General features: G+C 43.7%; 1 protein-coding gene across 1 annotated transcript in view; it reads left to right on the top strand.

The window, feature by feature from the left end:
• Nucleotides 1–2,406: 2,406 nt before the first annotated feature.
• Nucleotides 2,407–27,844, top strand: part of LOC121582479 (nuclear pore complex protein Nup214-like) — a 73,505-nt gene continuing 48,067 nt past the window's right edge. The window contains 15 exon segments of the mRNA XM_041898293.2: nt 2,407–2,593; nt 3,340–3,535; nt 3,678–3,832; nt 4,050–4,248; nt 4,358–4,428; nt 4,543–4,606; nt 4,744–4,847; nt 5,036–5,142; nt 5,334–5,400; nt 5,589–5,715; nt 15,713–15,871; nt 16,047–16,515; nt 19,187–19,326; nt 21,068–21,147; nt 21,262–21,345. Of these exon segments, the coding sequence (XP_041754227.2) occupies nt 2,552–2,593; nt 3,340–3,535; nt 3,678–3,832; nt 4,050–4,248; nt 4,358–4,428; nt 4,543–4,606; nt 4,744–4,847; nt 5,036–5,142; nt 5,334–5,400; nt 5,589–5,715; nt 15,713–15,871; nt 16,047–16,515; nt 19,187–19,326; nt 21,068–21,147; nt 21,262–21,345 (2,064 nt within the window). The 5' untranslated portion in view covers nt 2,407–2,551.

Consider the following 27,844-nt stretch of genomic DNA (forward strand, 5'->3'; position numbering starts at 1 on the left):
ACCATTATCCCAGAAACCCTAGTCCCACTCCAATTTGCATACCTCCCCAACAGATCCACAGACGATGCAATCTCTATTTCAAGAGGAACACCTACGTGAGAATGCTATTCATTGACTACAGCTGAGCGTTCAACACCATACTGCCCTCAAAGCTCATCACTAAGCTAAGGACACTGGGACTAAACACCTCCCTCTGCAACTGGATCCTGGACTTCCTGACGGGCCGCCCCCAGGTGGTAAGGGTAGGTAACAACACATCTGCCACGATGATCCTCAACATGGGGGCCCCTCAGAGGTGCGTGCTCAGTCTCCTCCTGTACTCCCTGTTCATCCATGACTGCATGGCCAGGCACGACTCCAACACCATCATTAAGTTTGCCAACGACACAACAGTGGTAGGCCTGATCACAGACAACGATGAGACAGCCTATAGGGAGGAGGTCAGAGACCTGGCCGTGTGGTGCCAGGATAACAACCTCTCCCTCAATGTGACCAAGACAAAGGAGATGATTGTGGACTACAGGGAAAAAAAAGAGGACTGAGCACGCCCCCATTCTCATCGACGGGGCTGTAGTGGAACAGGTTGAGAGCTTCAAGTTCCTTGGTGTCCACATCACCAACGAACTATCATGGTCCAAGCACACCAAGACAGTCGTGAAGAGGGCACGACAAAGCCTATTCCCCCTCAGGAGACTAAAAAGATTTGGCATGGGTCCTCAGATCCTCAAAAATTCTACAGCTGCACCATCGAGAGCATCCTGACTGGTTGCATCACCGCCTGGTATGGCAACTGCTTGGCCTCTGACCGCAAGGCACTACAGAGGGTAGTGCGTACGGCCCAGTACATCACTGGGGCAAAGCTCCCTGCCATCCAAGACCTCTATACCAGGCGGTGTCAGAGGAAGGCCCTCAAAATTGTCAAAGACTCCAGCCACCCTAGTCATAGACTGTTCTCTCTGCTACCGCACGGCAAGCGGTACCGGAGTGCCAAGTCTAGGTCCAAAAGACTTCTCAACAGCTTCTACCCACAAGCCATAAGACTCCTGAACAGCTAATCATGGCTACCCGGACTATTTGCACTGCCCCCCCACCCCATCCTTTTTACGCTGCTGCTACTCTGTTAAGTATTTATGCATAGTCACTTTAACTCTACCCACATGTACATATTACCTCAACTACCTCAACTAGTCGGTGCCCCCCGCACATTGACTCTGCACCGTTACCCCCCTGTATATATAGCCTCCCTACTGTCACTTTATTTTACTTCTGCTCTTTGTTTTTCTCAACACTTTTTTTGTTGTTGTTTTATTCTTACTTTTTTTGTTTAAAATAAACGCACTGTTGGTTAAGGGCTGTAAGTAAGCATTTCACTGTAATGTCTGCACTTGTTGTATTCGGCGCATGTGACCAATAAAATTTGATTTGATTTGATTTGATTTGATCAAGACAAAGGAGATGATTGTGGACTACAGGGAAAAAAAAGAGGACTGAGCACGCCCCCATTCTCATCGACGGGCTGTAGTGGAACACGTTGAGAGCTTCAAGTTCCTTGGTGTCCACGTCACCAACAAACTATCATGGTCCAAACACACCAAGACAGTCGTGAAGAGGGCACGACAAAGCCTATTCCCCCTCAGGAGACTGAAAAGATTTGGCATGGGTCCTCAGATCCTCAAAAAGTTATACAGCTGCACCATCGAGAGCATCCTGACTGGTTGCATCACTGCCTGGTATGGCAACTGCTCGGCCTCTGACCGCAAGGCACTACAGAGCGTAGTGTGTACAAAGTAGATGATTGTGGACTACAGGGGGAAAAAATATGACTGAGCACGCCCCCATTCTCATCGACAGGCTGTAGTGGAACAGGTTGAGAGCTTCAAGTTCCTTGGTGTCCACGTCACCAACAAACTATCATGGTCCAAACACACCAAGACAGTCGTGAAGTGGGCAAGCTTCCTGCCATCCAGGACCTCTATACCAGGCGGTGTCAGAGGAATGCCCTAAAAATTGTCAAAGACTCCAGCCACCCTAGTCATAGACTGTTCTCTCTGCTACCGACGGCAGGCGTTACCGGAGCGCCAAGTCTAGGTCCAAAAGGCTTCTTAACAGCTTCCTCCCCCAAGCCATAAGACTCCTGAACAGCTAATCATGGCTACCAGGACTATTGGCATTCTGCACATGATTTGAGTTGAACTTTCATCATTCTACCAATACTTTTTTCTTGCTCTTACAGGCTCAAGGTTGGTTTGCTCAATGAGAAGCTCCTGTCTGGTTTGTACCACTGATTTACACTTCCAAATTTGAATTCAGTGACGTAACGTCACACGTGCGTCTTTAGCTGATTACTCTCGTCTGAACTGAACAGGCACGCCAATCGCTCTGGGTTTGATTACTCTGCTTTGCAGATGAATTTGTGCGTCATTTCCTTATTGTAATTCGCAATATTCGAGCGCCATATGGTTTCGTTTCATGTGGAAACGAAAGGCTAGCCTTGTTTATTTTGTAAAGTTCTGTTGTTGCCAATATAATTATATCTGCTGTTAATTTCAAAATGAGTGAAGACCCTGACTCTCCTCCCGAAAGGGAAATGAAGGTAGGCAAACTATTGTAGCTAGCACGTTAACTAGCTTGTAGCATTAGCTTGCTAGCTTATTTGCGCAGCAAGTAACTTAGTTTGTCTGCCTGTGAACCAGCTAGTGTTTATGCTAGTTAGTTAGCTCGCTAGATAGCTATCTAGCTAAAAGCAAGGACGGGTTAACTCGTTCTCGTTTTGTCTTCCAACTGAAGTACGTTATTTATTACTGCCCAATGCTAGCTAGTAGCTAGCCTATATTTTAGTCAAAGATGGCTAGCCAAGGCAGACTCAACTAGCTAACAACAACATCATGAACATCAAACATGTCTCCATACAATTTAGCAATGTATGGATTAACAACAGTGTATAGCTAGCAGTGTACAGTTGGGTGTCTAACACTGACCTTCAGCTGTAACGTTAACTAACTTAGTAACTAGCTATGCCAGCTAATTAGCTACCTACAAGTTAGCTGGTTAGTTTCATGCATTTATAAATGCTGTGGTGCGCCTAATGTTGTTTTTGCTATTAGGAACATGTATTATAGGAGGCATTCATTCAGCTGCTAGCTATCCCAACGTTGGTAGAAATACTACAATAAAGTACCAGCTAACTTATTTACAAATCCACCACGTCCTGTCAACAATATCTTGTTGTTAACATAGTCAAAATGTTCTTTACAGACCTTAAACGGGTAACGTTAGTCTACATGAGACTAAATTCAGTGCAATCACAGTCATGAAGTATTGTATTATTATTTTATGCAGGATTTTCAGTTCCGGCAAATGAAGAAAACCCGGGTCTTTGATTCACCTGATGACCTACCGAAGGATAGATCAAGTCTGCTCGCAGTCTCCAACAAATTTGGACTGACATTTGTCGGACTAGACAGAAAGATCAAGGTGTACCTCACAGGGGACATCCTAGCTTCAGACAAAGTTGATGGGAACTCCAATGAAATAGGTAAGATTTTCCGTACATTGGTCATTCTGTCTTGTACAGTTTTCATAAGCAAAGACAGTTATGGCTTGCCTTGGCCAAGTTAACTTGACTTTACCTTTTTCTCTCAATCTTACTCCTTCTCTCTCTTTCTCCTCTTTCTCAGTTGAGGGGATAGCAGCCTTGGCTGATGTTCATGTGGAGTTGCCTGTGCACAACCTGGGCCTCAGCAGTGATGAGCTCACCCTGTCAGTCAGCGGCATGTCAGAAGCATCAGGCCTGTCGCTGGCCTTCTATGACGTCCGCACCTTCATCAACAAGGTGATTAACGAACTCTCATAACAACCCCCCACTGCTAATGGGTTTGGACAGTGTCCGAAAACCAATTTTTTTCAGAATGAAGTGATACGGTTTCATCATAGTCCATGATTTGATATCAAATGAAAGCACACCAAGGTTAGTCAACCCCACTTCTTCAGTTCCATATTTTTCCCACACACCTAATCCCAACACTTCCATGGTTGCCCCCTCTCTCCAGGCCCGACCGCAGAAGTTGCCATTTGCGACTCTGCGACCTAGAGCCGGCCTGGGCATAATTGTGCAGGACCTCAAATGGAACCCAGTGCAGGTGTCCATGCTGGCCGCCTGTCTGTCTGATGGCAGCATGATGGTGCTGGAGGTCACAGAGAGCGTCACAGTGCAGGCCCAGCTACCTGCCACAGAGGGCATCACCTGTGGTAAGTGTGACATAGTGTGTAATCACTTTGAGGTATACATGCAAAAATTATTGTAATTGTAATTTTATACAATTTTGTTCACTTTCTGTCATCCTCTCCCTTCACACAGTGTGCTGGAGTCCCAAAGGAAAGCAAGTGGCAGCTGGAAAAATGAATGCAACAGTCAGTCAGTACACTCCAGTAAGTCTCAGTATAATACATTAACAACGGTAGACACACTCATTATTCCTGTGAAGTCTGGTGTGTATGATGTATTATGCCCTGGTCTGACTCTGACTGTGCTCTCCTGAACAGGGGCTTCAGGAGAAGAAAGTGATCCCCTGCCCAAGCTTCTACAGCTCCGACAACCCTGTCAAAGGTAAACTAGACAGATCAGGCTGGCCTGAAGCAATAAACCTCCTTGCCTTTTATTTTTATTTTCAGTGCCTTTATTTTCCTGCCAGATAACATATATTTGAGATTCTGGTTTTCTTTGTGTTGTCCTTTCTCTGTCAGTGCTGGATGTGCGGTGGCTGAGTACGTTTGTGTTTGCTGTGGCGTATGCAGCAGCCGACGGCAGTCCGGAAACACCTCCTGAACTGGTGGTGATCTCCCTCCCTGTGAGTAGTACCACTGCTCTGTCATACATCTGAATGATGAGATCATTTTGCAATGTTAATTGTTATAATACTAATAGGGTCATTTCACTCAGTGACTGAAATGTTTTCCCTCCTAAGTGATAGTTTATGTGTTTGCCTTTTTCATTAGTACTAAAACCATTTTGACAATTAACATGTTGCTATGACAGACAAAGACAGAGAAGAGGGAGGAGAGGTACCTGAACTTCAACGACCCGGTGTACGGCACCTGCACAGAGAGACAGCACCACTACTTCCTCAGCCACATAGAGGACTGGTGAGACAGTCCTCACTATGTATTCTGCCCTGCCTGTCTGCAGAACGTTTTTATTTTCTTGTTTGTAGAAAGTGGCTTTTGTATGCATATAAGCTCTGTTCCGTTTCCCTCTGGCTCTCAACTTCAATGTTCGAGGAACAGCCGTGAGGTTGGTGAATCACTTATTCTCATTGTTATTTTTCTTCTTTCAGGGACGTTGTTCTTGCCGCATCAGCAGCCTCCATTGAAGTCAGTGTCATCGCCAAGCAAGAGGATAAGGTAATATTTGTGAATCAGCATTGGTTTGATTCTCACTCTGGGCCTTAGAAAGACATCGCCTCAGCGTCTTCTGATTAATTATTATGGAGTAGTAAAGCCCTAATCAAAGGCCAACTGATATTGATCAAGTGAGCCACTGAGTGTCTGTGTTGTCATGTAACCTCTCTGTGCCATGTGGTGGTGTTCAGACCAACTGGGAGCTGTGGCTGCTGGAGGACGCCAGCAGGGGAGAGCTGCCAGTCTCTCAGAATAACGACGACACACTGCCTCTGGGGCTGGCCATCGACTACACCAGCCAGCAGGAGATCCACATCAGTGAGTGGTTGCTGCTCTCTCCCCTTCCAGCTTTCCACATTCTTCTGACCCCATTCCAAACCGGTCACTTTCTCCTTGATGGATTTCTAATTCTCCCCTTGCTGAATGAAAAGACTTTGCCATATTGTTACCAGTCCAGTTCATGCAGATCTAAGAGTGTACAGTAGGCAGGAAGGGTCAAGCAAAAGAAGCTGGTGAACCATTTGAAATCAGCTGATATGTTTGTCAACAATGTAGGGTTGACCCCATTTAGTCGACTTGTCGATTGTTTGGTCGATAGGCTGTTGGTCGACCGAGATTTCTTTACTCGAGCAGTAGCACAAAACATTGTTGATTGGCTCCTGTCTGAGTGGACTGATCCATTGTGGAGGCCGTGGGGATGGCCCAGTCCATCAGTCTAAGACGTGCTACTGAAATTGTATATTGTTACATTATGTAAGAACAATGGTGCAATACAAATAACAATAATATTATTTTATAACAAATGTGCGTTCTCCCGCGTTGGATAGTGGTCGCTGTCCGCGGTTCTGAACGCATCGGTGCACCATTGGTGCCTTTTCCTAGACCATGTTGCTATGTGCATAATAGCAAAGTTAACCAGCATATTGGTGTTGAGAAAAATGCGGCGGAGGCAGCAACGGAGTTTGGAGACGACAAAACAACCCTTGCCTTAATTGTCTAAGAAAAGTGAGGAGAGAGGAAACACTAACTTAAGTAGGTCTATAATCAATCGCCTAACTGTTAAATGTGCCTGGCTTTATAAATCATACATATATATCTACAGAAATAAGACAGATCCTGCTTCTGTTGCCTGTTTGAGTGTTTGTTTATTAGCCTACTGATTCCGTGAGCACCAAGACTCACGCAACCACGTCGGATAAACAATTTCACAAATTCGTCTGTTTTTAATCTTTGCTATGCTGTAATAAAGGCTGGACCAGCCTCTCTGGTATTATTTGTAATTTATTTAGTGTTGTTTCCACTGTTCCAAATTGTCTGAAATTATATTTATTATAATAATAACCCTCCTTTTTCCTTGATCTCCTTATTGTTATTATTATTATGATCATCATTATAATAATAAGTAATGTCATTATGATTAGTAGGCTTAGGATAGCAGCCTTGTATAACGACCATCAAGCCGTAGGCCTAAGAGTGCATCCTGTTTATTCTTAATACCATAACTTACTTAGGCCTATATTTCAATACTTATATAGGCTACTGTGTCAATCAATCATTTATTTGTTCATGTCATCACACAGCATACGAGTTATTCATGTTTTGAAATGCAATCAAGCATTTTATTTTAAAAATAAAATAACGAAGAGACCATTGAATAATTAGCGTAAACAATAAATGGGCCTAAACCGTTCAATGAATGCGACTGTTTTTAGTCTGCTGTAATAAAGGCTTTACCAAAACAAAAACCTTACAGCAGACTCTCTGGCACTCTTATAATTTATGTAGTGTTGTTTACGTTCTTCTAAACGGTCAGAAATGTTTTATTGGAATCTAACAGCACGTTTGGCACACATAATATGCACGCAGCGCTTGCTCCTTACCTTCTTTTTCTTGATCTCCAGTATTTTCCGCAACTAGTCAAATTTATTCCACACATCTGACTTCCCCTTTACCTCCTGAGCAACCAGTAAACATTCCCCCATTTTGAGTTTATTTGTCACGTCCTCTGCATCCATTTTGCTGTCACATGTGTTACGGTGTTCAGAGTTTGTTATAACCAATTTATTGATGTGATTATGATATGCTATAGGTCAGGCCCTATTGATCACATGCATGCGATGCATACGTGTCACGTAAAGAGAGTAAGTGTTGAGGGAATAGGGAATGTTTTTCCTAAACAAATTAGGGATTTCGGTAACAACTTTTCAGTCAGAAATGGCTGTAATTATGTTACAGCTCCAGCAATACAGACAGTGCGATACACACTGTTGATGTTCTGTGGTGGTCACTGCAGCAGGGAGGAGAGACAACGGGTGCTAGTCACAGTCACTCGCTGTCTTTTTTTTTTTTACCACAGCGCTGCAAGTCTGAGCCATGCCCGGCACAATCAAATCAATTGCGGTCGGACTCCCTCTAGTCATTTGTGTGTCTTAATTATTTCATCCAAGCATCAGACAAGCTCAGTGCATATAGTTGATTTGATTAAAACACATAGGATGTGTCTATACAGTGGCTTGCGAAAGTATTCACCCCCCTTGGCATTTTTCCAATTTTGTTGCCTTACAACCTGAAATTAAAATGGATTTTTTTGGAGTTTGTCATTTGATTTACACATCATGCCTATCACTTTGAAGATGCAAAATATGTTTTATTGTGAAACAAACAAGAATTAAGACAGAACAGAACTTGAGTGTGCATAACTATTCACCCCCCCAAAGTCAATACTTTGTAGAGCCACCTTTTGCACCATTTACAGCTGCAAGTCTCTTGGGGTATGTCTCTATAAGCTTGGCACATCTAGCCACTGGGATTTTTTCCCATTTTTCAAGACAAAACTGCTCCAGCTCCTTCAAGTTGGAGGGGTTCCGCTGGTGTACAGCAATCTTTAAGTCATACCACAGATTCTCAATTGGATTGAGGTCTGGGCTTTGACTAGGCCATTCCAAGACATTTAAATGTTTCCCCTTAAACCACTCGAGTGTTGCTTTAGCAGTATACTTAGGGTAATTGTCCTGCTGGAAGGTGAACCTCCGTCCCAGTCTCAAATCTCTGAAAGACTGAAACAGGTTTCCCTAAACAATTTACCAGTATTTAGCGCCATCCATCATTCCTTCAATTCTGACCAGTTTCCCAGTCCCTGCCGATGAAAAACATCCCCACAGCATGATGCTGCCACCACCATGCTTCACTGTGGGGATGGTGTTCTCGGGGTGATGAGAGGTGTTGGGTTTGTGCCAGACATAGCGTTTTCCTTGATGGCCAAAAAGCTACATTTTAGTCTCATCTGACCAGGTACCTTCTTCCATATGTTTGGGGAGTCTCCCACATGCCTTTTGGCGAACACCAAACATGTTTGCTTATTTTTTTTCTTTAAGCAATGGCTTTTTTCTGGCCACTCTTCCGTAAAGCCCAGCTCGGTGGAGTGTACGGCTTAAAGTGGTCCTATGGACAGATACTCCAATCTCTACTGTGGAGCTTTGCAGCTCCTTCAGGGTTATCTTTGGTCTCTTTGTTGCCTATCTGATTAATGCCCTCCTTGCCTGGTCTGTGAGTTTTGGTGGGCGGCCCTCTCTTGGCAGGTTTGTTGTGGTGCCATATTCTTTCCATTTTTTAATAATGGATTTAATGGTGCTCCGTGGGATGTTCAAAGTTTCTGATATTTTTTTATAACCCAACCCTGATCTGTACTTCTCCACAACTTTGTCCCTGACCTGTTTGGAGAGCTCCTTGGTCTTCATAGTGCTGCTTGCTTGATGGTGCCCCTTGCTTAGTGGTGTTGCAGACTCTGTGGCCTTTCAGAACAGGTGTATATATACTGGGATCATGTGACGGCTCATGTGACACTTAGATTGCACACAGGTGGACTTTATTTAACTAATTATGTGACTTCTGAAGGTAATTGGTTGCACCAGATCTTATTTAGGGGCTTCATTGCAAAGGGGGTGAATACATACACACGCACCACTTTGCCGTTATTTATTTTTTAGAATTCTTTGAAACAAGTTATTTATTTCATTTCACTTCACCAATTTGGACTATTTTGTGTATGTCCATTACATGAAATCCAAATAAAAATCCATTAAAATTACAGGTTGTAATGCAACAAAATAGGAAAAACGCCAAGGGGGATGAATACTTTTGCAAGGCACTGTATATGGAAAAATACACGTTTTTGTATTTTATATTTTATTAGGATCACCGTTAGGTGTTGCAAAAGCTGCAGCTACTCTTCCTGGGGTTCACACAAAACATGAAACATGACAGAACATTAATAGACAAGAACAGCTCAAGGACAGAACTACATCAATATATATATATTTTTAAGGCACATGTAGCCTACATATCAATACATACACACAAACTATCTAGGGGATAGGCGTTGTGCCGTGAGGTGTTGCTTCATCTGTTTTTTTTAAACAGGTTTGCAGTTCATTTGAGCAACATGAGATGCAACCGGAGTTCCATGCAATAATGGCTCTATATAATACTGTACGCTTTCTTGAATTTGTTTTGGACTTGGGGACTGTGAAAAGACCCCTGGTGGGGTAAGTGTGTGTGTGTGAGCTCTGTGTAAGTTGACTATGCAAACAATTTGGGATTTTCAGCACATTAATGTTTGATGCAGTCAGTCTCTCTCCAACTCTTAGCCAAGAGAGACTGGCATGCATAGTATTTTTATCTTCCCTCTGATTACAATGAAGAGCAAGTTTTACGTTTTTTTAATTTCGAACAATCGATTGGTCGAAAGAACAGACGACTCTTGGTCGACCAAGTTTTATTTTAGTCGGGGACAGCCCTACAACCATGGCAGGACCAGTTATAGTGGAGTACTCTTGTGATGGTTAGTGTCTATCAATTCCCCATTACAAATACAGTGAGGGAAAAAAGTAGTTGATTTCAATGCTGATTTTGTATGTTTTCCCACTGACAAAGAAATGATCAGTCTATAGTTTTAATGGTAGGTTTATTTGAACACTGAGAGACAGAATAACAACAAAAAAATCCAGAAACGCATGTCAAAAATGTCTAAATTGATTTGCATTTTAATGGGGGAAATACGTATTTGACCCCTCTGCAAAACATGACTTAGTACTTAGTGGCAAAACCCTTGTTGGCAATCACAGAGGTCAGACGTTTCTTGTAGTTGGCCACCAGGTTTGCACACATCTCAGGAGGGATTTTGTCCAAGTCATTAAGGTTTCGAGGCTGACGTTTGGTAACTCGAACCTTCAGCTCCATCCACAGATTTTCTATGGGATTAAGGTCTGGAGACTGGCTAGGCCACTCCAGGACCTTAATGTGCTTCTTCTTGAGCCACTCCTTTGTTGCCTTGGCCGTGTGTTTTGGGTCATTGTCATGCTGGAATACCCATCCACGACCCATTTTCAATGCCCTGGCTGAGGGAAGGAGGTTCTCACCCAAGATTTGACGGTACATGGGCCCCGTCCATCGTCCCTTTGAAGTTGTCCTGTCCCCTTAGCAGAAAAACACCCCCAAAGCATAATGTTTCCACCTCCATGTTTGACGGTGGGGATGGTGTTCTTGGGGTCATAGGCAGCATTCCTCCTCCTCCAAACACGGCGAGTTGAGTTGATGCTAAAGAGCTCCATTTTGGTCTCATCTGACCACAACACTTTCACACAGTTCTCCTCTGAATCATTCAGATGTTCATTGGCAAACTTCAGACAGGCCTGTATATGTGCTTTCTTGAGCAGGGGGACCTTGCGGGCGCTACAGGATTTCAGTCCTTCACGGCGTAATGTGTTACTATGGTCCCAGCTGCCTTGAGATCATTGACAAGATCCTCTCGGGTAGTTCTGGGCTGATTCCTCACCGTTCTCATGATCATTGCAACTCCACGAGGTGAGATTTGCATGGAGCCCCAGGCAGAGGGAGATTGACAGTTCTTTTGTGTTTCTTCCATTTGCGAATAATCGCACCAATTGTTGTCACCTTCTCACCAAGCTGCTTGGCGATGGTCTTGTAGCCCTTTCCAGCCTTGTGTAGGTCTACAATCTTGTCCCTGACATCCTTGGAGAGCTCTTTGGTCTTGGCCATGGTGGAGAGTTTGGAATCTGATTGATTGATTGCTTCTGTGGACAGGTGTCTTTTATACAGGTAACAAGCTGAGATTAGGAGCACTCCCTTTAAGAGTGTGCTCCTAATCTCAGCTCGTTACCTTCATAAAATACACCTGGGAGCCAGAAATCTTTCTGATTGAGAGGGGGTCAAATACTTATTTCCCTCATTTAACATGCAAATCAATTTATAACATTTCTGACATGTTTTTCTGGATTCTTTTGTTGTTATTCTGTCTCTCACTGTTCAAATAAACCTACCATTAAAATTATAGACTGATCATTTCTTTGTCAGTGGGCAAACGTACAAAATCAGCAGGGGATCAAACACTTTTTTCCCTCACTGTATCACCAGTAGTAGCCTACATTTACCGTTAATTCCCATCATTTCTAATCTACAATTTTAGTTTGGTTATGGTAATTTCTGTTAATGCATTCAATATATAATGAATATACAAAACATTAAGGACACCTGCTCTTTCCATGACAGACTGACCAGGTGAATCCTAGTGAAGGCTATGATCCCTTATTGATGTCACTTGTTAAATCCACTTCAATCAGTGTAGATAGGAGAATGGACAGGCTAAGGAAGGATTTTTAAACTTTAAGACAATTGAGACATGGATTGTGTATGTGTGCCATTCAGAGGGTGAATGGGGAAGACAACCGATTTGTGTCTTTGAACAGGGTATGGTAGTAGGTGCCAGGGGCACCGGTTTGTGTCAGGAACTGCAACGCTGCTGGGTTTTTCACGCTCAACAGTTTCCCATGTGTATCAACAATGATCCATCACCCAAAGGACATCAGCCAACTTAACACATCTGCAAAGCATTGGAGTCAACATGGGCCAGCATTCGACATCTTATAGAGTCCATGCCCTGACGAATTGAAGCTGCTCTGATGGCAAAAGGGTGGGCTGCAACTCAATATTAGGAATGTGTTCCTAATGTTTGATATACTCTGTGTAATGTTATTATTACAGTCATTTGCCGTTCTCATTATCGGCGTGGACATGTTTGTAGAGCTCACAACGTACAGTGCATTCGGAAAGTATTCAGACCCCTTGACTTTTTACACGTTGTTATATTACAGCTTTATTCTAAAATTGATTAAATCGTTTTTTCCCCCTCATCAATCTACACACAATACCCCATAATGACGAAGCAAAAACTGGTTTTTAGAAATGTTTGCAAATGTACAAAAATCTGATTCTACTGCTTGCATCAGTTACCTGATGTGGAATAGAGTTCAATGTGGTCATGGCTCTATGTAGTACTGTGCGCCTCCCATAGTCTGTTCTGAACTTGGGGACTGTGAAGAGACCTCTGGTGGCATGTCTTGTGGGGTATGCATGGGTGTTTGAGCTGTGTGCTAGTCGTTTAAACAGACAGCTCGGTGCTTTCAACATGTCAATACCTCTCACAAAGTAGTGATGAAGTCAATCTCTCCTCCACTTTGAGCCAGGAGAGATTGACATTAATATTTTTAATGTTTGCTCTCTGTGTACATCCAAGGGCCAGCCGTGCTGCCCTGTTCTGAGCCAATTGCAATTTTATTTAGTCCCTCTTTGAGGCACCTGACCACACGACTCAACAGTAGTCCAGGTGCGACAAAACTAGAGCCTGTAGAACATGCCTTGTTGATAGTGCTGTTAAGAAGGTAGAGCAGTGCTTTACTCCCCATCTTAGCTACTGTTTTATCAATGTTTTGACCATGACAGTATACAATCCAGGGTTACTCCAAGCAGTTTAATCACCTCAACTTGCTCAATTTCCACAATATTCTTTACAAGATTTAGTTGAGATTGAGAGTTTAGTTAATAATTTGTCCCAAATACAATGCTTTTAGTTTTTGAAATATTTAGGACTATCTTATTCCTTGCCACCCATTCTGAAACTAACTGTAGCTCTTTGTTAAGTGTTGCAGTCATTTCAGTCACTGTAGTAGCTGACGTGTATAGTGTTGAGTCATCCGCATACATAGACACACTGGCTTTACTCAAAGCCAGTGGCATGTCGTTAGTAAAGATTGAAAAAAGTAAGGGCCCTGGGGAATTCCTGACTCTACCTGGATTATGTTGAAGAGGCTTCCATTAAATAACGCCCTCTGTGTTCTGTTAGACAGGTAACTCTTTATCCATAATATAGCAGGTCTCTCCAGATATGTTTGATCGGGTTCAAGTCTGGGCTCTGGCTGGGCCACTCAAGGACATTCAGAGACTTGTCCCGAAGCCACTCCTGCGGTATCTTGGCTGTGGGCTTAGGGGTCGTTGTCTTGTTGGAAGGTGAACCTTTGCCCCCAGTCTGAGCGCTCTAGAGAAGGTTTTCATCAAGGATCTCTCTGTACTTTGCTCTGTTCATCTTTCCCTCGATCCTGACTAGTCTCCCTGTCCCTGCCGTTGAAAAACATCCCCACAGCATGATGCTGCCACCCTCATGCTTCACCGTAGGGATGGTGACAGATTTCCTCCAGATGTGATGCTTGGCATTCAGGTCAAATAGTTCATTCTTGGTTTCATCAGACCAGATAATCTTGTTTCTCATGGTCTGAGAGTCCTTCAGGTGCCTTTTGGCAAACTCCAAGCGGGCTGTCATGTGCCTTTTACTGAGGAGTGGCTTCCGTCTGGCCACTCTACCATAAAGGCCTGATTGGTGGAGTACTGCAAAGATGGTTGTCCTTCTGGAAGGTTCTCCCATCTCCACAGAGGAACTCTGGAGCTCTGTCGGTGACCATCGGGTTCTTGGTCACCTCCCTGACCAAGGCCCTTCTCCCCCGATTGCTCAGTTTGGTCGGGCGGCCAGCTCGAGGAAGAGTCTTGGTGGTTCCAAACTTCTTCTATTTAAGAATGATGGAGGCCACTGTGTTCTTGGGGACCTTCAATGCTGCAGAAATGTTTTGGTACCCTTCCCCAGATCTGTGCCTCGACACAATCCTGTCTCGGAGGTCTACGGACAATTCCTTTGACCTCATGGCAACTGTGTATATAGACAGGTGTGAGCCTTTTCAAATCATGTACAAACAATTGAATTTACCACAGGTGGACTCCAATCAAGTTGTTTAAACATCTCAAGGATGATCAATGGAAACAGGATGCACCTGAGCTCAATTTCAAGTCTCATAGCAAAGGGTCTGAATACTTATGTAATTAAGGTATTTATGTTTTTATTTGTAATACATTTGCATGCATTTCTAAAAACCTGTTTTCCCTTCATCAATATGGGGTACTGTGTGTAGATTGATGAGGAAAAACATTCATTTAATTAATTTTAGAATACAGCTGTAACTTAACAAAATGTGGAAAAAGTCAAGGGTTTTGATTACTTTCCCGAAGGCACTCAGTTGATTTTACTAAAACACAAAGGGTGTGTCTATATATGGAAAAATACATGTTTTACAATTTCGACCAATCGACTGTGTGATGTTCAGCTCCTCAGTGTCAGTCAGTAGCATTTTGTATGCGACGCTGGTTGGCGCATGTGTTCTTTTTGGTAGCTGTGAGATTAATATTGATAAGCCACTGTCTCGGTATCTACTGTTTAAGGCAGTCAGTCAGACAGTCACGTAGCACTACTGAAGTTGCTGTCTAGGTTCCCCGCTTAAAAGACTCCACCAGAAAACCGAACTAGCAATTTGAGCAGCACTTCTAAATGATTGTATTCTGATCGAACCCTGTCTCGAGAGACCTAGGCTGTATTGGATAGAGAGGGGGAGGCCCACATTCATTACAATGACTCGGACGAATGAGAGACAACAACAACAACAACAAATAACAGAACCAGACAAGCATGTCTGAGAATGCTGATGAGGTTTACCTTTCTGTTGTTCTCTCTCTGGAGAGCAGAGTCTCAGGCAAGTAGACTCATTATTTGTCTCATCACACTGGCTTTAGTGCCGGTTTTCTCTCCAAGTGCTTGGGGCTTTGTTTCTTACTAAGAACTCAAGGTCTCTCACGTCACACAGGAATATAGCAATTCATATGCTCTGTCCTTGAAGTTGTCTCGGCTTTTGTTAATGTCCTATGTACTTGTGTGTTGACGTGCATCTTCCATGAGCTTTAGTGTGTGTTTGCCTGTGTGGGTGGGTGTATGTTTGTGTGCCTGTCGATAGCTGGGTGTTTGCCTTTTTGTTGCAGTCAAAGTGTGTGTATGCCTGTGTGTTTCTCTCTGGCTACCAATAGTAATACTGTACTTCACTTGATGTCTCTTTGCCCCACGAACGTATCTCCTATGTCACTACAGCCGATGAGAAGACATTGCCCCCGGCGCCCACTCTGCTGCTGCTGTCTACAGACGGAGTGCTTTGCCCCTTTTCACTGCTCAACCTCAACCCTGGTGTCAAGCAGCTGGTCGCTGCCCCCATCAGCCTGGTCCTGGACGGAGAGAGACTGCCCCATGCAGGTCTGGAGAAACTCATCAGCTTTTTCATATTTACGAATTGTGTTTTTTATTCTATCTCACTGAATACATTTGTCTTATGATACTTGCAGTACCTATACTACTATCATACTGTATAGTATTTATAATAGTGTTGTGATAGGGTCCACTAAAAGCAGCTCTCCTCTCTGCGTTGCAGGTTCTGCAGCTCCCCCGCCCCCTTACCCAACCTCCTCTCTCCCATCAGCCCCGGTGGCATTCCCTCCTCTTGGCCTCCCCTTGGCCACCACACCAAACCCTCCTGCCCCTGCCTCCTCCCCCGCCACATCTCCAGCCTCCTCATCCGGCTTCTCCTTCTCCATGCCCCCCTCCTCTTCCATTGCTCCCCCCGCCTTCTCTCTGGGGGGCTCTACGGCCTTCAGCACGGGCCCAGCCTTGGGCACCTCTGCTGGCTTCTCCTTCGCCTCCAAGCCCCCGACAGAGACCCCAGCCACAGCTTCGGCCTTCTCCTTCAGTGCCCCCAAACCTCCAGTGGTGGAAATGGCTCCAGCTCCAGCCCCCGCTCCGACGCCCACCCCCCAGCGCCTGGCCACCGCCTCCCCCATCATGGTGCTCCGAGGCACCCCCGAGCCAGCCACTCCCGCTGTGAAGATGAACCTCAATGACAGGTGAGAGGTTGAAATAAGTACCTGAATAACTTTGACTGTTCACATTTCACTTAGAACAGGAATGGGCAACTGGCGGCCCGCGGACCCCCTTTTGTAGGCCCGCGGACCAATTTCAACTAAATTAAAAACTACATTTTTGTTTGGGGGGGGGGGCGACTCAGTTAGGGTCTGAACTTACTGTTGATAGTTAGAATAATAGAATACACAAGGTGCAGTTTCTAAATTTGGTTGTGCGTAAGCAGTCTTTGTATTTGGTATTTTATTAGGATCCCCATTAGCTGTTGCAAAAGCAGCAGCTACTCTTCCTGGGGTCCACACAAAACATGACATAATACAGAACATAAATAAACAAGAACAGCTCAAGGACATACATTATTATTATTATTATTATTAAAGGCACACAGCCTACATAACAATACATACAGTCGTGGTCAAAAGTTTAGAGAATGACACAAGTATTGGTCATCACAAAGTTCACTGCTTCAGTGTTTTTAGATTTTTTTGTCAGATGTTACTATGGTATACTGAAGTATAATTGCAAGCATTCCATAAGTGTCAAAGGCTTTTATTGACAATTACATTAAGTTTATGCAAAGAATGAATATTTGCACAGTGTTGACCCTTCTTTTTCAAGACCTCTGCAATCCGCCCTGGCATGCTGTCAATGTCAGTCACATCCTGACTGATGGCAGCCCATTCTTGCATAATCAATGCTTGGAGTTTGTCAGAAGTTATGGGGTTTTGTTTGTCCACCTGCTTCTAGAGGATCAACCACAAGTTCTCAATGGGATTAAGGTCTGGGGAGTTTCCTGGCCATGGACCCAAAATTTCAATGTCTTGTTCCCCGAGCCACTTAGTTATCAATTTTGCCTTATGGCAAGGTGCTCCATCATGCTGGAAAAGGCATTGGTCGTCACATTTACATTTACATTTTAGTCATTTAGCAGACGCTCTCATCCAGAGCGACTTACAGTTAGTGAGTGCTTAAATGTATTTTATTTTATTTTTTCATACTGGAATCGAACCCACAACCCATGCTCTGCCAACTGAGCTACATCCCTGCCGGCCATTCCCTCCCCCCTCCCTGGACGAGGCTGGGCCAATTGTGCGCCGCCCATGAGTCTCCCGGTCGCGGCCGGCTACGACAGAGCCTGGATTCGAACCAGGATCTCTAGTGGCACAGCTAGCACTGCGATGCAGTGCCTTAGACCACTGCGCCACTCGGGAGATGCAACCCCACACATGAATGGTCTCAGGATGCTTTACTGTTGGCATGACACAGGACTGATGGTAGCGCTCACCTTGTCTTCTCCGGACAAGGTGTATTCCAGATGCCCCAAACAATCGGAAAGGGGATTCATCAGAGAAAATGACTTTACCCCAGTCCTCAGCAGTCCAATCCCTGTACCTTTTTCAGAATATCAGTCTGTCCCTGATGTTTTTCCTGGAGAGAAGTGGCTTCTTTGCTGCTCTTCTTGACACCAGGCCATCTTCCAAAAGTCTTCGCCTCACTGTGCGTGCAGATGCACTCACATCTGCCTGCTGCCATTCCTGAGCCAGCTCTGCACTGGTGGTATTCCGATCCCACAGCTGAATCAACTTTAGGAGACGGTCCTGGCGCTTGCTGGACTTTCTTGGGGGCCCTGACGCCTTCTTCACAACAATTTAACCTCTCTCCTTGAAGTTCTTGATGATCCGATAAATGGTTGATTTAGGTGCAATCTTACCTGTGAAGCCCTTTTTGTGCAAAGCAATGATGACGGCACGTGTTTCCTTGCAGGTAACCATGGTTAACAGAGGAAGAACAATGATTTCAAGCACCACCCTCCTTTTAAAGCTTCCAGTCTGTTATTCTAACTCAATCAGCATGACAGAGTGATCTCCAGCCTTGTCCTCGTCAACACTCTCACCTGTGTTAACGAGAGAATCACTGACATGATGGCAGCTGGTGCTTTTGTGGCAGGGCTGAAATGCAGTGGAAATGTTTTTTTGGGGATTAAGTTCATTTTCATGGCAAAGAGGGACTTTGCAATTAATTGCGATTCATCTGATCACTCTTCATGACATTCTGGAGTATATGCAAATTGCCATCATCAAAACTGAGGCAGCAGACTTTGTGAAAATTAGAATTTGTGTCATTCTCAAAACTTTTGACCACGACTGTACACACAAACTATCTAAGTTGCCGTGAGGTGTTGCTTTATCTGTTTTTTTAAAACCAGGTTTGCTGTTTATTTGATCAATATGAGATGGAACAGAGTTCCATGCAATAATGGCTCTATATAATATGTACGCTTTCTTGAATTTGTTCTGGATTTGGGGACTGAAAAGACCCCTGGTGGCATGTCTGGTGGGGTAAGTGTGTTTGTAAGTTGACTATGCAAACAATTTGGGATTTTCAACACATTGTTTCTTATAAAAAGAAGTTATGCAGCCTTAACAGTTCTAACAGTCAGTTTCTTAACAGTTGCATGTTTATCAATAATTGGAAGAAGCAATTTCATAAATTCATCAAGTGCATCATCTGGATGTGGGTACGCAGACCCACGAGCCACTGCGGCCCCTCATGAGGAGTTACGTTTTGTGGCCCCCACCCCCATCAAAGTTGCCCATCCCTGACTTAGATGATTGTTGGCTGGCTTGGCTAGATATGTTTGTTTCTGTCCCTCAGATTCCTGGCAGTGGAGACCCCTGCTGCAGCTTCAGCCTCCCAGCCCTTTTCCTTCAACTCCACCCCCAAAGCTGCCTTCTCTGAGCCCAGCAGCCAGCCCGCTCCACTGCCCATAGCCACCAAGCCTGCAGCCATGCCAGGTAAGGAGAATAATGAGCTTTGTTTATACAGCATAATTCATACAGATGTACAGTGCCTTCAGAAAGTATTCATACCCCTTGACTTATTCCTCATTTTGTTGTTACAGCCTGAATTCAATATTGATTAAATATATAAATATTTTCACCCATATACACACACGATTACCCATAATGACAAAGTGAAAACATGTTTTTAGAAATGTTAGCAAATGTATTGAAAATAAATCTCATTTACATAAGTATTCACACCCCTGAGTCAACACTTTGTAGAAGCACCTTTGGCGGTGATTACAGCTTTGAGTCTTCTTGGGTATGTCTATCATATTTGCATATTTGGATTTGGGGAATTTCTCCCATTCTTCTTTGCAGATTTTCTCAAGCTCTGTTAAGTTAGATAGGGAGTGGCAGTGAACAGCAATCTTCAAGTCTTTCAGCAGATTTTCAATGGGATTCAAGTCTGGACTTTGGCTGGGCCACTCAAGGACTTTCACATTCTTGTTCTGAAGCCATTCCAACGTTGCTTCGGCTGTATGCTTGAGGTCATTGTCCTGTTGGAACGTAGATCTTTGCCCCCAGTCTAAGGTCATTTCCACTCTGTATTTGGCACCATTCACTGTTCCCTCTATCCTTACCACTTTGTCTCCCAGTGCCTGCCGCTGAAAAGCATACCAAAGCCCGATGCTGCCACCACCATGCTTCACGGTAGGGATGGTGTTAGACGGTTGATGAGCTGTGGCTGGTTTTCTCCAGATATAGCGCTTTGCATTCAGGCCAAAGAGTTACATTTTTGTCTCATCAGACCACAGAATCTTTTGCCTTACGCTCTGAGTCTTTCACACGCCTTTTTGCAAACTCCAGGTGTGCTGTCATGTGCCTTTTTTCTCAGGAGTGGCTTCCGTCCAACCACTCTCCCATAAAGCCCAGAATGGTGAAGAGCTGTAGAGACTCTTGTCCTTCTTGCAGGTTCTCCCATCCCTGCCAAGGAACGCTGTAGTTCTGTCAGAGTGGTCATTGGGCTCTTGGTCACCTCCTTGACCAAGGTCCTTCTTGCCCGGTTGCTCAGTTTGGTCGGACGGGTAGTTCCATATTTTTTTAATTTCCCAATGCTAAAGAACACTGTGCTCTTGGAAACGTTCAACCCTCTAGAAATTGTTTTATACCCTTCCCCAGATATATGCCTCATTGCAGTTCTGTCTCTGAGATCTACGCACAGTTCCTTGGACTTCATGGCATAATTTCTGCTCTGACATGCACTGTCAACTGTGGGACCATATATAGACATGTGTTTCTTTCTAAATCATGTCCAAACATTTGAATTGGCCACAGGTGGACTCCAATCAAGTTGTAGTGACTTCTCAAGGATGATTAATGGAAATTGGATGCCCCTGAGCTCAATTTGGAGTGGCATAGCAAAGGGGTGTGAATACCCTATGTAAATTAGATATTTCTGTATTTCATTTTCAATACATTTGGTTAAAAAATATTTAACATGTTTTCACTTTGTCATTATGGGGTATTGTGTGTGGTGGGTGACAGTAAAACATTCATTTTAATATATTTTGAATTCAGGCTGTAACACAACAGAATGTGGGGAAAGGTCAAGGGGTATGAATAATTTCTGAAGGCACTGTATATGAACGTGCTTGGATAAAACAATAGCACACCATTTCATTTTTTTTTCTCCAACATTAGCATCTTTGTTGTTTGGTTTGTGATATCGTTGGTATCCATTCTGTCTCAGGCCCAGTCCAAACCAGTACACCCCCCACGGTTGTACAGAAACCTGCCCCAGCCACCCAGACAAGGGCACCCACTCCACAGGTACTAAAACATAATATGCCTTCTGAAATAAATAAGATATTAGAACAACAATCAATTTATTGTAGTACTGGTCATAATAGTAGAGACAATATCTGTCTGTTTGCCGTCCTGTAGGCAGTGCTGAGTGTGAAGGCCCTGGAAAGGCAGCTGCAGCAGAGGAAGGACTCAGACCCAGTCATGGCCGGAATACTGGAGGAGGTAACAGATTAATCCAATAGTCTTTCTCTCAAACTACTGCTACTTAATTACTTTTATATTTTATTATGAATGCAATTTATGATCATAACAAAAAACATTCAGTGTAGTTAACCCACAAAGGAATCGAACCCAGCACCATGCGCCAACCAACTTACACTAAATGGGTCTTGCTATAAATAATGGGGCCAATGTGTGACATTGGGATAAACATTTCAAAATGGTTTGAAACAAAAATAAAAATGATTTTTATGCAGTTCCACTTGTGTACTTAGAGGAATATAATATGCGAATTGGCCCATAATTCCACCTTTACAGTAACATAGGCCTAGGACTATACGTCCTTTAAGCAGGGTTCATACAGACATTGGTAGTCAAATTCATGGACTTTTAGGGACTTTTTCGATTTCTTAATTTACATTTTCAAGGACCTCAATGTTATACAATTGTATAATTCATATAATTGTACATATAGGGCCTAATATAGAACCCCCCCCCCCGCCTTGACTAAATACACTGAACAAAAATATAAACGCAACATGCAACAATTTCAAAGATTTTACTAAGTTACAGTTCATATAAGGAAATCAGTCAATTGAAATAAATTAATTAGGCCCTAATCTATGGACTGGGAATATACAGTGCATTCGGAAAGTATTCAGACCCCTTCACTTCTTCCACATTTTGTTACCTTACAGCCTTATTCTAAAATTGATTAAATATATATATTTTTCCATCAATCTATACACAATACCCCATAATGACGAAGCAAAAACCGTTTTTTGAAATATTTGCAGATGAATAAAAAAACGGAAATATGACATTTACATAAGTATTCAGACCCTTTACTCAGTACTTTGTTGAAGCACCATTGGCAGCGATTACAGCACACCTATATTTGGGGAGTTTCTCCCATTCTTCTCTGCAGATCCTCTCAAGCTCTGTCAGGTTGGATGGGGAGCGTTGCTGCACAGCTCTTTTCAGGTCTCTCCAGAGATGTCCGATCGGGTTCAAGTCCGGGCTCTGGCTGGGCCACTCAAGGACATTCAGAGACTTGTCCCGAAGCCACTCCTGTGTTGTCTTGGCTGTGTACTTAGGGTCATTGTCCTGTTGGAAGGTGAACCTTCGCCCCAGTCTGAGATCTCTCTGTACTTTGCTCCGTTCATCTTTCCCTCAACCCTGACTAGTCTCCCAGCCCCTGCCGCTGAAAAACATTGCCACAGCATGATGCTGCCACCACAATGTTTCACCGTAGGGATGGTGCCAGGTTTCCTCCAGAAGTGACGCTTGGCATTCAGGTCAAAGAGTTCATTCTTGGTTTCATCAGACCAGAGAATCTTGTTTCTCATGGTCTGAGAGTCCTTCAGGTGCCTTTTGGCAAACTCCAAGCAGGCTGTCATGTGCCTTTTACTGTGGAGTGACTTCTGTTTGGCCACTCTACCATAAAGGCCTGATTGGTGGAGTGCTGCAGATATGGTTGTCCTTCTGGAAGGTTCTCCCATCTCCACAGAGGAACTCTGGAGCTCTGTCAGAGTGACCATCAGGTTCTTGGTCACCTCCCTGAGCAAGGCCCTTCTCCTCTGATTGCTCAGTTTGGCTGGGCGGCCAGCTCGAGGAAGAGTCTTGGTGGTTCCAAACTTCTTCTATTTAAGAATGATGGAGGCCACTGTGTTCTTGGGGACCTTCAATGCTGCAGAAATGTTTTGGTACCCTTCTCCAGATATGTGCCTCGACACAATCCTGTCGCGGAGCTCTATGGACAATTCCTTTGACCTCATGTTGGTTTTTGCTCTGATATGCGCTGTCAACTGTGGGACCATAGCAAAGGGTCTGAATACTTATGTTAATAAGGTATTTGTTCATTTTTTATAAATTTGCAAAAATGTCTCAACCTGTTTTCACTTTGTCATTATGGGGTATTGTGTGTAGATTGAGGATTTTTTATTTATTTAATCCATTTTAGAATAAGGCTGTAATGTAACAAAATGTGGAAAAAAGGAAGAGTTCTGAATACTGTCCGACTGCACTGTAGATATGCATCTGTTGGTCAAAGACACCTTAAAACAAAAAAAGTAGGGGCGTGGATCAGAAAACCAGTCAATATCAGGTGTGACCACCATTTGCTTCATGCAGCGCGATACATCTTCTAATAGTTTATTTGCCGGTTGATTGTGGAATGTTGTCCAACTCCTCTTCAATGGCTGTACTAAGTTGCTGGATATTGTCGGGAACTGGAACACGTTGTCGTACACGTCGATCCAGAGCATCCCAAACATACGAGGACGCATATGAGCTTCCCTGAGATGGTCTCTGACAGTTTGTGCAGAAATTCTTCGGTTGTGCAAACCCACAGTTTCATCAGTTGTCCGGGTGGCTGGTCTCAGACGATCCCGCAGGTGAAGAAGCTAGATGTGTAATCAGCTTCTTGATATGCCACACCTGTCAGGTGGATGGATTATCTTGGCAAATGAGAAATGGTGACTAACAGGAATGTAAACAAATTTGTGTAAATATTTGGAAATAAATAAACTTTTTGTGCGTATGGATGATTTCTGGGATCTTTTATTTCAGCTAATGAAAAATGGAAGCAACGCTATACAGTTGAAGTCTGAAGTTTACATACACCTTAGCCAAATACATTTTGTGATGCCACGAGAGGCTACCGCTTCCAGCGGTGTTGCCCAAGTAGTGCAAGGAGTCCAGGTTCAACCAAAACAAGGATTTTTATTAAAGGTCTTCGGCAACTAACGAAATTATAACACAATTCTCTTCTTCCCCGAGCCCACCCTCCAGACCGTGTCTCTTCCCTTCCAAAACAACTCCAGCCTATCAGCCCCTGATTGGTTTCAGCTGCGTGGGAAGATTGGCCACAGAGGGTTGGAGTTCCCGACCATACCAGCAGATGGAGCCATAGCTGTCTGGGTTTGCAGCCACCTCAGGGGGATGTAACGTCCCTCCAGGACACAGCCTCTCGTGACATCACAATTTAAACTCAGTTTTTCACAATTCCTGACATTTAATCCTAGTAAAAAAAAACTGTTTTAGGTCAGTTAGGATCACCACTTTATTTTAAGAATGTGAAATGTCAGAATAATAGTAGTGATTTATTTCAGCTTTTATTTCTTTCATCACATTCCCAGTGGGTCAGAAGTTTACATGCACTCAATTAGTATTTGGTAGAATTGCCTTTAAATTGTTTAACTTGGGTCAAACGTTTCGGGTAGCCTTCCACAAGCTTCACACATTTAGTTGGGTGAATTTTGACCCATTTCTCCTGACAGAGCTGGTGTAACTGAGTCAGGTTTGTAGGCCTCCTTGCTCGCACACATTCTGCCCACACATTTTCTATAGGATTGCGGTCAGGGCTTTGTGATGGCCACTCCAATACCTTGACTTTGTTGTCCTTAAAGCATTTTGCCGCAACTTTGGAAGTATGCTTGGGGTCATTGTCCATTTGGAAGACCCATTTGCGACCAAGCTTTAACTTTCTGACTGATGTCTTGAGATGTTGCTTCAATATATGCACATCATTTTCCTTCCTCATGATGCCATCTATTTTGTAAAGTGCACCAGTCCCTCCTGCAGCAAAGAACTCCCACAGCATGATGCTGCCACCCCCGTGCTTCACGGTTGGGATTGTGTTCTTCGGCTTGCAAGCCACCCCCCTTTTCCTCCAAACATAACGATGGTCATTATGGCCAAACAGTTCTATTTTGTTTCATCAGACCAGAGGACATTTCTCCAAAAAGTACGATATTTGTCCCCATGTGCAGTTGCAAACCGTGGTCTGGCTTTTTTATGGTGGTTTTGGAGCAGTGGCTTCTTCCTTGCTGAGCGGCCTTTCAGGTTATGTCGATATAGGACTTGTTTTACTGTGGATATAGATACTTTTGTACCTGTTTCCTCCAGCATCTTCACAAGGTCATTTGCTGTTGTACTGGGATTGATGTGCACTTTTCGCACCAAGTACGTTCATCTCTAGGAGACAGAACGCGTCTCCTTCCTGAGCGGTATGACGTTTGCGTGGTCCTATGGTGTTTATACTTGCGTACTATTGTTTGTACAGATGAACGTGGTACCTTCAGGCGTTTGGAAATTGCTCCCAAGGATGAACCAGACTTGTGGAGGTCCAATTTTTTTTTTCTGAGGTCTTGGCTGATTTCTTTTGATTTTCCCATGATGTCAACCAAAGAGGCACTGAGGTTGAAGGTAGGCCTTGAAATACATCTACAGGTACACCTCCAATTCACTCAAATTATGTCAATTAGCCTATCAGAAGCTTCTAAAGCCATGACATCATTTTCTGGAATTTTCCAAGCTGTTGAAAGGCACAGTCAACTTAGTGTATGTAAACGTCTGACCCACTGGAATTGTGATACTGTGAAATAATCTGTCTGTAAACAATTGTTGGAAAAACTACTTGTGTCATGCACAAAGTCGATGTCCTGTCCGACTTGCCAAAACTATAGTTTGCTAACAAGAAATGTGTGTTGTGGTTGAAAAACAAGTTTTAATGACTCCAACCTAAGTGTATGTAAACTTCCGACTTCAACTGTACATGTTGCGTTTATATTTTTGTTCAGTGTAAATTGGATGCATGCCGATTTTTCTGTATCTTATGTGTCCGACACAGGCTCACATAATAAAGCCATGAATAGTCCTAGCTTGAATCTCACCATTGCTGTTTTTATCATGAGAAAGCAACCAAAAAACTGGTCTCTTTTTATAATGGAAGGATTTGTATGGAAAGCCAAGTTGAAGCCAGCATTAGATGTTGTCGTCCTCATAATAACCGCACATGGTTTTACTGCAACAGAGTAGCGCAAAAGCCTTCAATTGAAGTGGCGTGAAACAAACGAAAGTGGCCACATCTCTCACAAAAACTGATCAAAAATTAAAGTAAGGATAATTATAACGGAGCAGGAGAATTTATACATTGGCTACAGTAATTACAAGGACTTTTCAATCACCAATCTGAGGAAATGCCTGATTTTCAAGCAAGCCTATACCAGTACTTGAATTTCTGAGATCCAAATTCAAGTAGGCTAATTCAAGCACCTTGTATTGTTTTTAAAATTACAGGTGTAACATGGAAACCAAAATGTATTTCATGTTATTTCATTAACAGATCATATTGTGAATAAACCCACTAGGCTATGTAATTTGTTGTCTTTATATCCAGAATAATTAAGCGTTGTGTGTTGCGCACTAGTCTATCCTACACAATTGCGCACAGTACAGTCGTGGTCAAAAGTTTTGAGGATGACACAGGTATTGGTCTTCACAGAGTTTTCTGCTTTAGTGTTTTTAGATATATTTGTCAGATGTTACTATGGTATACTGATGTATAATTACAAGCATTCCATAAATGTCAAAGGATTTTATTGACAATTACATTAAGTTTATGCAAAGAGTCAATATTTGCATTGTTGACCCTTCTTTTTCAAGACCGCTGCAATCCGCCCTGGCATGCTGTCAATTAACTTCTGGGCCACATCCTGACTGATGGCAGCCCATTCTTGCATAATCAATGCTTGGAGTTTGTCAGAATTTGTGGGTTTTTGTTTGTCCAGCCGTCTCTTGAGGATTGACCACAAGTTCTCAATGGGATTAAGGTCTGGGGAGTTTCCTGGCCATGGACCCAAAATGTCGATGTTCTGTTCCCCGAGCCACTTAGTTATCACTTTTGCCTTATGGCAAGGTGCTCCATCATGCTGGAAAAGGCATTGTTCATCACCAAACTGTTTTTGGATGGTTGGGAGAAGTTGCTCTCGGAGGATGTGTTGGTACCATTCTTTATTCATGGCTGTGTTCTTAGGCTAAACTGTGAGTGAGCCCACTCCCTTGGCTTAGAAGCAACCCCACACATGAATGGTCTCAGGATGCTTTACTGTTGGCATGACACAGGACTGATGGTAGCGCTCACCTTGTCTTGTCCGGACAATATTTTTTCCGGATGCCCCAAACAATCGGAAAGGGGATTCATCAGAGTAAATGACTTTACCCCAGTCCTCAGCAGTCCAATCCTTGTACCTTTTTCAGAATATCAGTCTGTCCCTGATGTTTTTCCTGGAGAGAAGTGGCTTCCTCGCTGCCCTTCTTGACACCAGGCCATCCTCAAAGTCTTTGCCTCACTGTGCGTGCAGATGCACTCACACCTGCCTGCTGCCATTCCTGAGCCAGCTCTGCACTGGTGCTGCCCCGATCCCGCAGCTGAATCAACTTTAGGAGACGGTCCTGGCGCTTGCTGGACTTTCTTGGGCGCCCTGACGCCTTCTTCACAACAATTGAACCTCTCTCCTTGAAGTTCTTGATGATCTGATAAATGGTTGATTTAGGTGCAATCTTACTAGCAGCAATATCCTTGCCTGTGAAGCCCTTTTTGTGCAAAGCAATGATGACGGCACGTGTTTCCTTGCAGGTAACCATGGTTAACAGAGGAAGAACAATGATTTCAAGCACCACCCTCATTTTAAAGCTTCCAGTCTGTTATTCTAACTCA

This window comes from Coregonus clupeaformis, chromosome 15 (assembly GCF_020615455.1).
Source record: "Coregonus clupeaformis isolate EN_2021a chromosome 15, ASM2061545v1, whole genome shotgun sequence".
NCBI lineage: Eukaryota > Metazoa > Chordata > Actinopteri > Salmoniformes > Salmonidae > Coregonus > Coregonus clupeaformis.